Below are 13,998 nucleotides of genomic sequence, written 5' to 3' on the forward strand. Positions count from 1 at the left end.
AGCAAGCAATGCACATGGATGCAGCTGAGTAAACATGGTACCCCGGTGCCTCCACTCCAGCCAGTCAGATTGTTTGCTTTCCTATGTTTGGCTGGGTCTTTCCCTGTCATCCTCCCCACCCAATTAGTTCCAGCCTCTTTCTTTTCCCTCAGTCTCTCAGTATTCCCAAGACGGTCTCTCCTCTCCCATTCCCTCAACTGTGAACTGAAGGTACTAGAGGGAAAATTCACTCTTCGTTGCCACTGTTCAAGTGCATAAAAATGGATCTAAATCTGACTAAAGAAAAACTAGCTACCTTGGGGTTGGGGAGGTGGAACAAGATAAGAAGGGCTATGGAAGGGCTATGAAATCTTATAAACTCATAGGAAATTCAAACTAAAAGGGATCTTCCAATCCTGCCCTCATTGGAGGAGACTGAAGTCCATTTTGGGGAACCCAAACTAAGACAGTGAGGCAGAATTTGCTTTGCTGAGCACCACTCTTCCTCTGATGACTCTTCTGGGTCCCAGGCTGTGTCCAGAAGACTAGGCTGCAGGATCAAGAGTGTGACGGACCAAGTACCTTTCTCTCAGGCCCATTGCTCTGCGAGCACACCATCCCCCATGTGCCTCTCATCTGAGGGAGTCCAGCTCTGGCTGAACCTTTCCTTTCCTAAAACCCTAGAAGGACAGGTAGAACCCACACCACAGAATTTAACCCTGGTTACATATTAGGGTGTGTTGTCCTCCAATTGTTCCACACATATGTCGTGCTCCCATGTTTTGGAGCTACAATGAGATGTCCCTCAAGAAGTTGTAGATAAGATAGTGGCCCAGTATTAAAGTTTAAAAACAGTATATTGCTAACATCACCAAAAGAGATCACTTGACATTCTGTAACTCATAATGCAAGTAACACTTCTGAGAAGGATTGTTGCCAAAAAATCATATCTAAATCAAATCAAGCTCTAGAGCTAAATACCAATTTACAGGAAATACAGGGGACAGGGATTTCCCTGGTGGCACAGTGGTTAAGAATCTGCCTACCAATGCAGGGGACACGGGTTCAAGCCCTAGTCCAGGAAGATCCCACATGCTGTGGAGCAACTAAGCGCATGTGCCGCAACTACTGAGCCTGTGTTCTAGAGCCTGTGAGCTACAACTACTGAGCCCACGTGCCACAACTACTGAAGCCCGTGCGCCTAGAGCCCGTGCTCCACAACAAGAGAAGCCACCACAATAAGAAGCTCGGGCACTGCAACAAAGAGTAGCCCCCGCTCACTGCAACTAGAGAAAGCCCGCACCCAGCAATGAAGACCCAACGCAGCCAAAAATAAAAATAAATTAAGAAATTAATTTTTAAAAAAGGAAATACAGGGGACAAAGGGACATATTAAAAGACACTAAAATTCAGACGGTAAAAGTATACCTGTTTTGGGACTTCTCTGGTAGCACAGTGTTTAAGAATCCACCTGCCAATGCAGGGGACACGGGTTCAATCCCTGGTCAGGCAAGATCCCACATGTCACGGAGCAACTGAGCCTGTGTGCCACAAGTATTGAGCCTGAGCTCTAGAGCCTGAGAGCCACAACTACTGAGCCCGTGTGCCACAGCTACTGAAGCCTGCGCACCTAGAGCCCATGCTCCGCAACAAGAGAAGCCACTGCAATGAGAAGCCCGTGCACCGCAACGAGGAGTAGCCCCCGCTCGCCACAACTACAGAAAGCCCGCACAGCAACAAAGACCCAACGCAACCAAAAAAAAAAAAAAAAGCCTGTTTCTTCAACAAATTTATTACAAGGAAGAAAAAGAGAGAGCTAGAGGGAGAATCCAGAGATTAAAAAAAGACCTAGAGATATATCAACCAAATACAACTTATTTGGATCCTAATAGAAACAGACTGCAAAAAAAAAAGAAAAGGTTATGAGATAAATGGGGAAATTTGAACTCTGGATATTTGATTATATTAGGGAATTAATGTCAAATTTTTAAAATGTATGACAATGGTATTTTTTATTGAGTCCTAGCTTTTAGAGATATATATGGAAATATTTATAGATAAAATAATACTAAAAGGGACTTGCAACAAAATAATCCTGGGAGTGGTGGGGGACAAGTGGGGGTATGAATAAAACAAGATTGGATGTGAGCTGATGACTCTTGGAGGGGGAGGGGGTGGGACAAGAGAATTATTATACTCTTCTCTCTTCTTTTTGTGTATCTTGAAATTTTCCATAATAAACTTTTAGAAATAAAAATTAGAATAGAGCTATGCCATGTCGTTTTTTAAAAAGTATTCACATCAGCCAAGAAAACGGACAAGGAACAGCAGAGGCAGATGCTGGTGCCCACTCAAGCCCTTTCCAAGGCAAAGGGGGCCAGCGCGAGGACTTGCCCTCATGGTGGCAGACGCTACTCCATCCTTGAGGAGGATGCCTCTGGCCATCTCACCCTAATCCCATAAGCACTTTCTACAATCAGGGAGCTGCACTGAAGCTGAAGATAAAATGATGACTACAATACAACACAGCAATACATCAAGTGACACACAAAAAGGAGTCAGTAGGCAATTGCGATGAAGTCTGACTTGTGCTATTACATTGTTGGACAAAGCGTGCTATGAGAGCACATAGAATGGTCCTCTAACTGGAAGAGGTGACGGCCAAACTGTCCTGAAGGATTCCCTGAATTATCTTCTGATTACAATTCAGTTCCCAGGCTCTGTTGCACTAGGAAGAGAATGAGCTGGCTAGAAGTTATAAGTGTCCTGATCTCCTGGCAGCTTTGCTTCTCGTTGTAAACGCACAACATGGCCTTCTAATAACAATTTGATTTCCATACAGCTTGTCCAGAGAAGGAATACATTAGCCAAAGGATGTCAGTATCCACTTCTCTGATGTTATTTTCAAACTAATGAACTGTCTTTCTGGTTTTTACAGGCTCTGAGAGTTTGGTGCCTATGTATCTGTCCCTGAAAAAATGTATTAATTCTTGATGTGCTGACAAGTCAGCATTCCAAGATTGTAAGACCAGGCCTGAACCCTGGGTAATGTCAGCCCTTGGGACCTGCCTGGGTAGACATCAGCCTTCCCCAGTGATAGCCTTCTACTCTGCGTGCTTCTTTGATCTTCTATATTCCTCAAGGCTGGGACCATGTCTGACGCTTCTTTGATATCTGAGTCATCCTCTTTCACCATGTCTGCTATGAAGCATTCTGGTTTTTAACAAATCTGTTCCTTGATTTCTTTCACTCTCATTCAACCCAATCAAAAATAGCTAACTCAGTTTCTATTTGGGGATCAAGTCAGATGCAAAGACACTATGTAAGGGGCATTTTTAGAAACATTAAAAAGTTTTAAATTCCTCAGCTGTTTTTAAAGATGACAACTTTTCTACACATCCATATCATGTTAACTTCATTTTCTGCTCGGGTCTGTGATCACCAGTGGTCCCCAAACAACCCAATCAGCCAAGGACCTCCCTTGACACTATACTTCTAACTGAAGAACAAGAAACCAAACATTGTGAACTCCTTCCCAGACAAAGACAACTTTCATCTCCAGTGGTTTCTCTGTCAGTGGCTTAGGTAGATTCTTTCACCTGTAAAAGGGGATGGCAAACTTTTTCTTCAAAGATCCACACAGTAAATACTTTAAACTCTGTGGGCCACACAGTCTCCTGCCATTGTAGTGTGAAAGCAGCTGTAAACAAAACTTAAGCAGATGAACGTGGCTGTGTTCCGATAAAACTTTGCTTATGGACATTGACATTTGAATTTCATATAAATTTCATGGGTCACAAAAGATTAATCTTCTTGTGGTTTATTTCCAACCATTCAGAAATGTAAAAAACATTCTTAGCTCAGGAGACACACAGGCAGCGGCTGGATCTGGCCCACTGGCCATAGTTTGTCAGCTCCTGCTCCATAGTGATGAATACTGGCAACGATTCACTATATGTATTGTGAATATGAGTGGTCCCTTCATAACACTCCCTTACCAACCATGAGAATTATGACCTATAATGGTTCTTAAATTCACAAGTGGCAAAACTTAAAATCTTACGGAAAAAATATTTTCACTAATGTTAAAAAAAAATGGTCAACACGTTTGTTAAAAAGGCATTTTACATCCCAAATAGTGGGGTACTATGTAATACATTTCTAGTTACCATCCCTGCTCAGAAAAATATTGTAAGATCAATGAGGTAGTACTAAGCTTGTTTTGCTTTAACAATATTGTCTGTTGAGACTTTTTTCAATGTATTTTTATCCATCCGAATGTTCAATGTCTTTCTGATTTTATAATTAGTATTCGTACACTCTCACCTTCTGGGTCCCACCATAGTCCAAGAACTTGGATGCTTGATACATAAAAAGCTTTGGGTTTTCTTTCTTCAACCTAATCCACATATCTGCATATTTTTAACCCACCTCCCCACATGCAAGCTCATATAGCATTGCCTGTCTATGACAACTTCCTAGGCACACTTAACGAACGTTTCTATGGGATTATTTTCCTTGTTTTTTTAAATTTGTTTCAATGTTCATTACATACTTCTTTACTCCTGCAGACTTTCTACTTTAACTCCCCTTTTTATTTTCAACCCCTCAGTTGCTCTTTTTCTAGTTGTCCATGCCATTTGCATGATGCAAATATCTAAACTACATTTCCCAGCTGTGGAAAAGGTCCCAGCATCATTTCCCCAAATAGGACATCAAGGATCACTGTACCATTTCCTCTTTGTTTATGTGTGTGCTTGAAAATGTCCATAATCAAGAGTTTTAGAAAAATAGAGTATATGTTCCTATGTTCTTGATTTGGTTACAAGAGGAATTTGTGGTTGAGAAGAAAGGAGCATATTTATATGCCACACCTGTGTGTCTTCGTTCACATTGCTCCCAGAATTCTCTGCCTGATAAAGTTCCCCTCGACCTCCACGGGCCAGGCAGGAACCTGTGGGAAGCATCCCTGGCAGAGCTGAAGACTCTCTCCTCTTCATTCCCAAAGCATCTCATACATCTCCATTAAAGCACTTACCGTTGCATTGTGGTTAGTTGTTTATGTAGCTGTGCCACCCCTACCCGCCCACCCCCTCAGTCAATAAGCAACGCTCATCTTTCTTTTCCTGCTTCCCCAGTGCCCAACACAGTGCCTGGAACAGAGCATCAAGACTGCATTTCTCAGAAATATCGAGGGCAGTGTCCCAAAAGGAACGACTTCAGGGGCCTTAGCCAGTCAACTTCCACCAGCACCCTTAATCTTCCTCCTCCCCTAAAAAGTTAACAATCTAAGTAAAAATGCAACTTCAAAACAAGTACCTCAAGGCCCTCTTACAATGAGACTGCCACTCCTAAACTCTCCTTCAAAGGAATTCTAGCACCGACACTGTGGAAAATGCAAGGTTCTCTTAAAACCACAAAATAATATGCTCACATGGCACCTCACAGTTTTCAAATGACTTTCGCAATAATTTTTTTTCATTTGACCCACTAATCCTTGGTAAGACAGATAGTGTTATCCTCATTTTTCAGACACTCAAGGAAATACAAGTGACATGTCCAAGATCAGAGCTTGCGACTGGTGACAGCTCTGGGCCTAAACCCCTTAATTTATTGATCTGTCTACTCTCCTGAACTCCAAGAATGCTAGGTTCAGTATCTATGGAGGATTCCACCCCCGGAGGTTTCTCCCCATTATGAATTATAGTATTAGATTAGATTGTGGCACTATGTTCTAAAAATCCATTCCAAACAAAATCATTTGGGCAAATACACATTATGAAAAGAAATGTGTTAGTTACCTTGTGTTAGCTTGTGTTAGTACTGCTCTATGATTTTTGCTGTAAATACTTACTGACTAAAGGGTTGCCTGTGAATTACTAACTGTTCAAAAAAATGGCATGCCATGAATTTCTGCAAATAGAAATATGCAGTCTATTATCTGAAAAATTCACTCATGAGGATAGCATTACTATTTATAAGTACAAGAACTTGATTTTCTCTTCTTTGATAATTCATCTTTCCTAAACTATTAAATTTAGATTACTTATCACATTAGCAGTCTCTTCACTTATTCATGCTCTTAGTTCCTCTACATAATTCTGTATGAGGAATAACATCCTCATAATAACCATCACTTCAATTCTCTTACTATTTATTGCATGCAACTCTTCTAATATTAGCACTATCATCTTAGACGTAAACAGGGCACTGCCTGCCAAAAATCTTGCTACTGTGTGGTAATTGAAAGTAAAAATTACTTCTCAGATACATTAAGTTATTCAAATGAGCCACGTTTAGCTTTTCTCAAATTACTTAATTTTTTTCAACAAAGGCCTATAATAGTAAATTATGTAGAGCAGGTCACGCTTGAGATTTTCAAGTTTGATCTGGTTACGAATCTGCTAATTGTAAAAATTTCAATATGGCAGAGCGTAAAATATTTCACACAAATGCAAATAGAGATGTCATGCAGATAGCTGCAGGACATGAATCACTGCCCTGCTGCATCAGACTCGAAAATCAGAGGCAGTTCACTCTGCAAGATTTCTTACCCAGTTCTTAAAAGTTCAGATGCATCACCTTTTAATCAGGGTAATAAACTATAATTGCTAACATACTGTGTAATGTTTACTGCTAAATACACAATCTGGACAAACAGAAAATTATGCTGTCAGAGCCTGGAAACAACTGCAGTCCGCTGTTACACATAGCACCCTCCTTAACACAGGGCTGTCGTCGGGAGTTACAACGCTTTATGGTTTTAATTTTTTAGAGTAAGGGTCTCTTCCCGAGAGGCAGGGTATTAAGACGAAAGCAGTCTCCCGCGTGACCTTCCTAACACAGACCTTGGGCAAGCGACTGCGAGGGCAGAAGCTGAGAATTTCAGAAGGCACTTGACAGCTCCACTGGGTCCTTCACACTTGGCTTTCAGGAACAAAAAAAAAAGCACGTTACTCTGCACCTGCCTTTCCCCCCACCCTCCTTAAAACTTATTTACCCCTGAGGGTCTGAACAGCCGGAAGAAGGTAGGAATCTATTCTTCTGCCCTGTGATGCCAAGGAAAATAAACCCCGACGCGAGCGCGGAGCCGGGAGTCTCGGGGGTCGAGGAGACCGTGAAGGAGGGGCGGGGGGGGGGGAACTGGCGGGGCTGGGGCTCCCCCCACTGCGCCGCAATTTCTCCACGTGTGAAAATCTCGTGCACGGGGAGCCCCATGAGAGACCGGGATCTGCGTCCCCTGGTCCCGGGTGCGGACCCTCCTCCCGCGGCCCCGGCGGGCGTCCCTGCGGCCGTCTCCGGGCAGGGGCAGCGCGCACAGCCCGGCCCGGCGGGGGCCCTTCCCCGGCTACCTTTTATCCAGGCAGGCGATCCACTCGGCGGAGGAGGAAGAATGGGCAGCGTGCGCAGCGACCATGATGGGCAGCGGCGCGCGGCGTCCCCCGGCTGCGGCGACCTCCCGCGCTCGCTCTGCCGCCGCCTCGCCTCCGCCTCGCCCGCCGCGCGGACCCGCTCCTCCCGGCCCGCCTCGCGCCCGGCGCGGCGACGACGCGCCAGCCCTCCCAGCGGCCTGCCGGGCGGGGGACCCGAGGGGCGGGACGCGGGGACCGCGCTGCACTGCGGCGCCCGGGGGTGGGGAGTCCCGCGGTCCCGCCCGCTGCGGGGAGGGGGCTGGGGGGGCGACCCCGGGTGGCAGGCCACCTGCGACTGGTGGCTGCTGCGTCTCGGGGAGACCTGAGCCCTACCACTCACCTCGGGGCCTCTGAAGCGTGGAGGGGGGAAAGGCGCCGCGGGTGGGGGTGGGGGGACGGGTGTCAGTGTCTATGTATTTTTCATACGGCAAATGCCACTAAAATGGCTGCTGCCTCTCTGTTTCCTTAGAAACCCATTAGTCTCCCTCTGCAGCTGTCAAAACCTGCTGGCGGTTTCTTGCTCACCTTTGCTGTTTCCCCTTTCCAAAGGGATGGAGAGGAGGGCTATCTTGGCTTGGGCTGGGGACGCCCACAGTGGTCTCTGAGTGTGGAATTAGTTTCCCCCTGAAGGGTGAGGGAGGGCCGGGATGGAAGGAGAGGCAGTGCAGGCATGGTTGGAAGCCCAGAGGGGAGGCCAGTGGACCAGAATGGTGACCAGTGGTGACTGAGGGGTTGACAGACCGAAGTCTCTGGCCTTGAACCTTGAACTTGCTTGGGCTCCCATCACCTGCTTGATCAAACACACACACACACTTAAGAATGCGGAGTAGTGGGGCCACAGCAGAACTGAGGTTTGGATTGGGGGCCAAGGTCCCACTGCGCTTGGCGTGACCTGAATGGCTGGCCCACATGCCCTTCTTTCCGTGGCTGGAGTGTGGAATGGGTGGGTGGTCACTCCACCGGTCCCTGGTAGCTGTACAAAACAAATCATATGCCTAGAAGTTCAGTTACGTTCTGCCAAAAATCAAATTACACACCGATGGTTGCTTAGGAATTTGGGGACAAGTTAAATCTTTTAGACTACTACCAAGCAGTGTTTTGATGTTGATGTTCACTTGGGAACAGACAATGGGGAAAGAGACATAGCATTGCTAACCTCACTGTGTTTTTTTTCTCTCCTACCCTCCCCTCACTCCCCTGCTCAGAGGGTGTTCAAGGAGACTGGAGAGAATGAAACAGCAGGTGCATTCTGGCATCTTTTCATCCTAATAAAACTCCTCCAAAGAATCTGCCGTTTCCCTTCTGCCATAGCCAGGATCTGGTTTCAGACCTGCCGCCGTTCCCTCAGCAACACCTCCCTGCTCAGTGTTTGTCCCCCAGGTGACCTCCATCCTGTTGATTTCTACTGTGTTTAAGGTAAATAACATTTAAAATGCTATACTATACAAAGATCGCCAAAGGTATTTATGTTGCTTTTTTATGCTAGAGGTATGAAGAAGGAAATAAGTCTCCTATATTTATTAAGATTCATTTATAAAGGTATCAGAGAGCTCTTGAGAACATTTCAAGGTCACCAAATGCTTTCCCAAAAATGCCTTTACTCAGAGAATGTTTATAGGTAAGGAGCTAGAGGTAATGAGGGCATGACCCGTCATTACCGGAGGTTTGGAGTTGCCATAGTTTTTAGCTATGATACTAATAATAGTCGTCATTTATTGAACTTCTGCTAAGTGTCAGATGCTGTGCAGAGTTCTCTACATGTGTTATCTCATTTAATCTTCAGAACATTTTATGAAGCAGAGCCAGAAGGACAGATGTCCAGGGTTACTCCACAAGAAGAGACAAATATTTTTGAAAATGTAATGAACTAGAGAAAATTATGTTTATCAGTACTTCCGGGGAGAGTGTTGATTGGGTTGGAAGGAAGATGCTGATGACCTGCTTGGAGTGGGAGTGAGAGCCCAAGGCCTCTATCGTGCATTTTAAGGATTGTAGGTCTAATGAACTGCGAGGCTTTTGTTTTGCCCTGCGGGGACCCTGCCTTTCCTCCAAATAGAAATTAAAGTATTATTTAAAGAATATCCTTTCGAAGAAGCACCAAGAATCATTGCCTTCCCCAGAGCACACACACGCCCCTATCCAGCCCTGGATGTAGGTTCCAGTAACTCCAGTATACTCACTGGGACACTGAACCTCCAGAGAGGTCCATGCCCTCAGCTGCTGGAGCGGGGGACCCTGAACCAGATTCGGGTCTGTCTGATTCCAAAGCCCTTGCACTGAGTGATGGTGTCACTGGTTGTCTATAATATGAGGGTAAAAGGCATGTCAGAAATGACTGCCCACGTGATAAGAGTAAAATGGTTATAAATTGGTTTTTTATCATAATTTTTAAAATAATAAACCTGTCCAGTAGGGGAAAGGAAGAAAGAACATGTACTGATCTTTAGGGGGAAAATAAATAAAAGTGTAGAATAAAAAGTATATATTACCGATAATTCCACCACCTAGAGATAACGCTGTTAATATTTTAGCACATTTCATTCTATATTTTCTATTTTTAAAAGATACAATCACAAATACAGCCATAAACACATGCATATACCTTGCTGCTTACATTCAATTATGTATATATGTGTATAGATACATGTATTCATACAGACTTGAAAGCATTAATATTTTATAGGCTACTTTTTCTACTTGGAATGGAAAAATGCTTTCTGTGTTTAAATGAAATCCTCATTAAAAATTTTTACTGGCTACAAAATATTCCAACGTATGGATATAATTTACCTAAACTTTTTAAAAAATTGAGATATAATTGACATATAATATTATATTAGTTTCAGGTATACAACATAATGATTCAATATTTGTATTCACTGCAAAATGATCACCACAGTATCTAGTTAACATCCATCACCACTCAGCTAGTTTTTTTTCTTGTGATGAGAACTTTTAAGATCTACTCTCTTAGTAACTTTCAAATATACAATATAGTGTAATTAACTATAGTAAACTTTCTTTTGAGGCCTATTATTTTGATTGGCAAAAACGTTTCTGCTTAATCTCCTTCCTATAGCTTTGCTCTGGGAGACAGCTAAACATCTCCACTGATGATCTCCAATGAGATGAGGACCAAAAATCACAAGACCCAAGTGTGTTAATGCTAATTATTACTAGTTGTAGAACCTTGAATGGGTTTCTTAATGTTAGAGTTCCATTTTGTTCATCTGAGCAGAGGTTCAAAGTTAGGAATTCGAGGACAGACGGCTGAGTTCAAATTCCAGCTTCATCTTCTACTAAGTGTTTGACCTTAAATGAATTGCTTAGCCTAAGACCCTGTTTCATCACCTGTAAAGTGGATAAATTAATGGTATTATACATGAATATGGTGCTTACAGGACATTTAGCATAAGTGCCAACCACATGGTATGTGCTCAATAACTCTTAGCTGTTATTGTTGTTATTATTCTCCGTACAATGAAGATAAACAGTATCTGCCCTCTGCATTTCAGAGGGACCTGGTGACAATCATTTGAGAACACTTATACTAAAGGGCCGTGACATTTGTAAATTGCAAGTTTTGACTGTGTAGGATACAAGGGAAACGGAGAAACAGTAAAGATTTCCAAGGACTTTCTCAAAACCTCCTCATTCAGTCTATGCCTAGCTCTGTCATTCTTCATAGGACAGCTACAGGTACATACCACTGGAGAGTTATTGCAATAGGTAGATGAACAGCGCAGTAACAGAAGTAGGATAGGGCCCTACATTTTTCCATTCTGAGAATTCTACTGAAGACTGGGCATTCACTCATATCCAGTGTAAGGGGAGGATCTGATTCACCTGATTCATCTGATTCACCTGATTCACATGAGGTTTTAGGCACCTCATGGAAGGTGGGTTATAAAAACACATGCATCACTCCTGCTGGTGCTATAACCTATTCATTGAAGAAGCAGTACTTCCTGGGTGAAGTTATAACAGCAATTTTAATGTTTTCTCTCACTGTCCCTTTAAACTTGCTCGGTGAGGGTAATTCTACCCCTGCCACTGGATATAGCTTTTTTGGTCACTTATAGGTAATAGAAAGCATTAGTCTTTCTGTTAGAATGTCCAAACCAATATATTACTAAATAGTTCAATCTTTATTCAAAGATAAGAATTCTCTCTTCCTCCACCATCTAGAGCTGGTCACAGGCAGGTGTCCATCTTTTAGGAAAGAGGAGGTGGTCAGCTTCTCCTTTCCTTGCTCATCTCTGCCCCTACTTGATACCTGCTGGTTTTTACCCTTCCAGAAACAGAGGAGAAAGGAAGGGAGGAGAAAAAAGGAGGGCGGGAACAGTTACTCGGCTGGAACAGTTGTAAGATGGCATCATGTTTTCTGGGCCTGGCAAAGGTGTCTTTTGGGTGCTTTCCTGTATTCTTGGGCAGCCTCCCTGCTGGCCCTTTCAACATGAGCAGGTGTTGCTCGTTTGGTACCAGCTCCCTATTCAGACCTGGCTTTCCCGAGGGCCTCTCCGAACCACCTCCCTCTGTAGGAGGGTCCCAAGTTATCCTCCACTCACATCCCAGGGGTCTTCTTGAGCAGGGCTCAAAGGGGCTGCAGAACGGTTCTCTCCTGTGTGGCCCACAGCTGGTCCGTAGAAACACTCGTGCCTACTTTGCTCCAATAAACTGAGCGCAGACCAATCCTAATGATAACACTTCTCACTCTTGCCAAAGAAGCTCACCAGTCCCTCTCTCCTGATCTTTAGATTTCCAGGGCTGGAGTCAAGTCAGACATCAGTCCCCTGTCCCCCCCCCCCAACTGTAGGGAACTGTTCTCTGGGTGGTCCATTGAAGCCCTGCCTTCCCTGCCCTTGGTGGTGGGAATCACAGCACAGCTCTCACCAAGAAAATACTCCTCGTGGAATCCTCCCTCTGTTCCTACTTCCTAGACACTTTTATTTACTCCTTTGGGTGAGGTGTTTTAGACTCATGAAACTGGTCTTCAGTATTTTGATTGAAAGTCTGCGTCTTGCCACCTTACTTTGGAATTTCGTATCTGTTCCATTTTGGTGCCTCATGTGAAATTTGAATTTAGCATCTGTGACAAGCCAGTGAAAACTGAATCAAGTCAAGTTCCTTTTCCATACCTTTGACATTAATGCCTGCTCAACCAAGACAACTGCCTTTTGCAGGCAGGGCCATCCACCTGGGAGTTGTAAGAAATACCACATTCATTAGGAAAGTGCTGCTCACTGGTCCCCTGAGCTTTCCAAAGAAGAAATGCGTAACTTAAGATATCTGATCAGTAAAGCCCCAGTTTGTGGGTTATAATAAAAAGCTTTGTGGTTTTGATTTAAAACTTTGAAGATTTGTCAATTTGGGGGGAGTATATTTGGATCAAAATCTTAAAACAGTAATAAACGGGGATACGAAAGTGACAAAAATTTTGTTTACAGTAACATAAATATTATTTTAAAAAAATTTTATCCATAAGGCAAAGTCACAAATGACCCATAATATTTACATTAGTAAATTATGTATTACTACATTTCTTTGTGAGTTTTGGGGGCACTGGAATTAGAGCAAACAATAAAATATTATGAAATCAAGAAAAAAATAGGTTTGGGATTATCTAGCAACTGGCTTCCAATTTCCAGATCCATAAAGGATTAATGTAAAAGTTTAAGTCAGCAGTGTTTATACTCCCTGTAAAGAGTCTATATGTGGTTATAGGCCCTTGTTTCGCAGAAAGATGAAGTGTACAGTCAAGAGGCATATAGTTAAAAAGAACCGTCTGTCCCCAAAATTATTCAGTTAAAATTTGTGACTTAGTTATGGAAGCAAGTCCTAAAAGAAGAAAACTCTTTTGCTCCAGAAGTAAAATTGTATTCTAGAGAAACATGCTGACTTCTATATAGAAAACTGATATTATTGTGTTAGTTCATTTAATATAAGAACTCCCTGCGTAGAGGGAGTGAGCTGTGAAAAAGCATGAATGCTCCAACTGGCCACCTTTCCAGAAGAGCCTATTCCTCTGGAACCAAGACTGGTGAAAATCATTGACATGCAGATCACTCAGATGTGAACTAGGCATAAAAACTAACCAGGTGCAATACTCCACCTGTGCCAAAGGAAGGCCTCTCTACATGTGAAAGTGTTCTGTACGCCACTTCCTCAAGATGAGTGGTAAAGAGGCAGTAATGGACTTGGGTAAATAATTTGGGGTGAGGAAAATGTCACCATATCACCACATTCATCTTAGGCCTATTTTCTAGTGGAATATATTTATTTTGGTGAATTAACAAGCTTCTGTTGCTTTTTGATATTGTGTGAGAGAAGCGTAGTACATTATTCAACTGAGAAAATCTCTACCTGTGTTATTATACACATTTTTCATGTTAATAGAGAAAATTACCATAAAAACAATTTTGAATGAATTGCAGTCACCTAGCTTTTGTTACAATTTCTTTTTCATCTGTAATCCAGTATGGGCTCCTACATATTTCAAAACCAGATTACTGTATATAGTGGATTCCATGGAGAAAATAAGAACAGGAAAGAGAGAATGTGACTAAAAATCTTATTGGTTGTATAAAACCAAGAGCACGCCGGAACT

General features: G+C 43.2%; 1 protein-coding gene and 1 long non-coding RNA gene across 8 annotated transcripts in view; one reads left to right on the forward strand and one right to left on the reverse strand.

The window, feature by feature from the left end:
- Positions 1 to 7,544, reverse strand: part of RAPGEF4 (Rap guanine nucleotide exchange factor 4) — a 308,486-nt gene extending 300,942 nt beyond the window's left edge. The window contains exons 1-2 of one of the 3 annotated variants that reach the window (XM_082395391.1): positions 7,332 to 7,544; positions 6,828 to 6,906 (exon numbers count right to left, since the gene is read on the reverse strand). Coding sequence is in view for 2 of the 3 variants with exons in the window: in XM_082395390.1 (XP_082251516.1) it covers positions 7,332 to 7,396 (65 nt within the window). In the remaining variant the exon portion in view is untranslated. The remainder of the gene's footprint in view (positions 1 to 6,827; positions 6,907 to 7,331) is intronic. The other 2 variants (XM_082395390.1, XM_082395389.1) reach the window with 2 other exon arrangements.
- LOC309630338 overlaps positions 6,916 to 13,998 on the forward strand; it is an 89,312-nt gene continuing 82,229 nt past the window's right edge. For 4 of the 5 annotated variants that reach the window (XR_014245613.1, XR_014245614.1, XR_014245615.1 and 1 more), the window contains exon 1: positions 7,788 to 8,807. This is a non-coding gene — a long non-coding RNA (uncharacterized lncRNA). Of the gene's footprint in view, positions 7,008 to 7,787; positions 8,808 to 13,998 lie in introns of those variants that run through there. The other variant, XR_014245612.1, reaches the window with a different exon arrangement.

The sequence above is a fragment of the Balaenoptera borealis genome (assembly GCF_965194805.1).
Source record: "Balaenoptera borealis genome assembly, chromosome: 6".
NCBI lineage: Eukaryota > Metazoa > Chordata > Mammalia > Artiodactyla > Balaenopteridae > Balaenoptera > Balaenoptera borealis.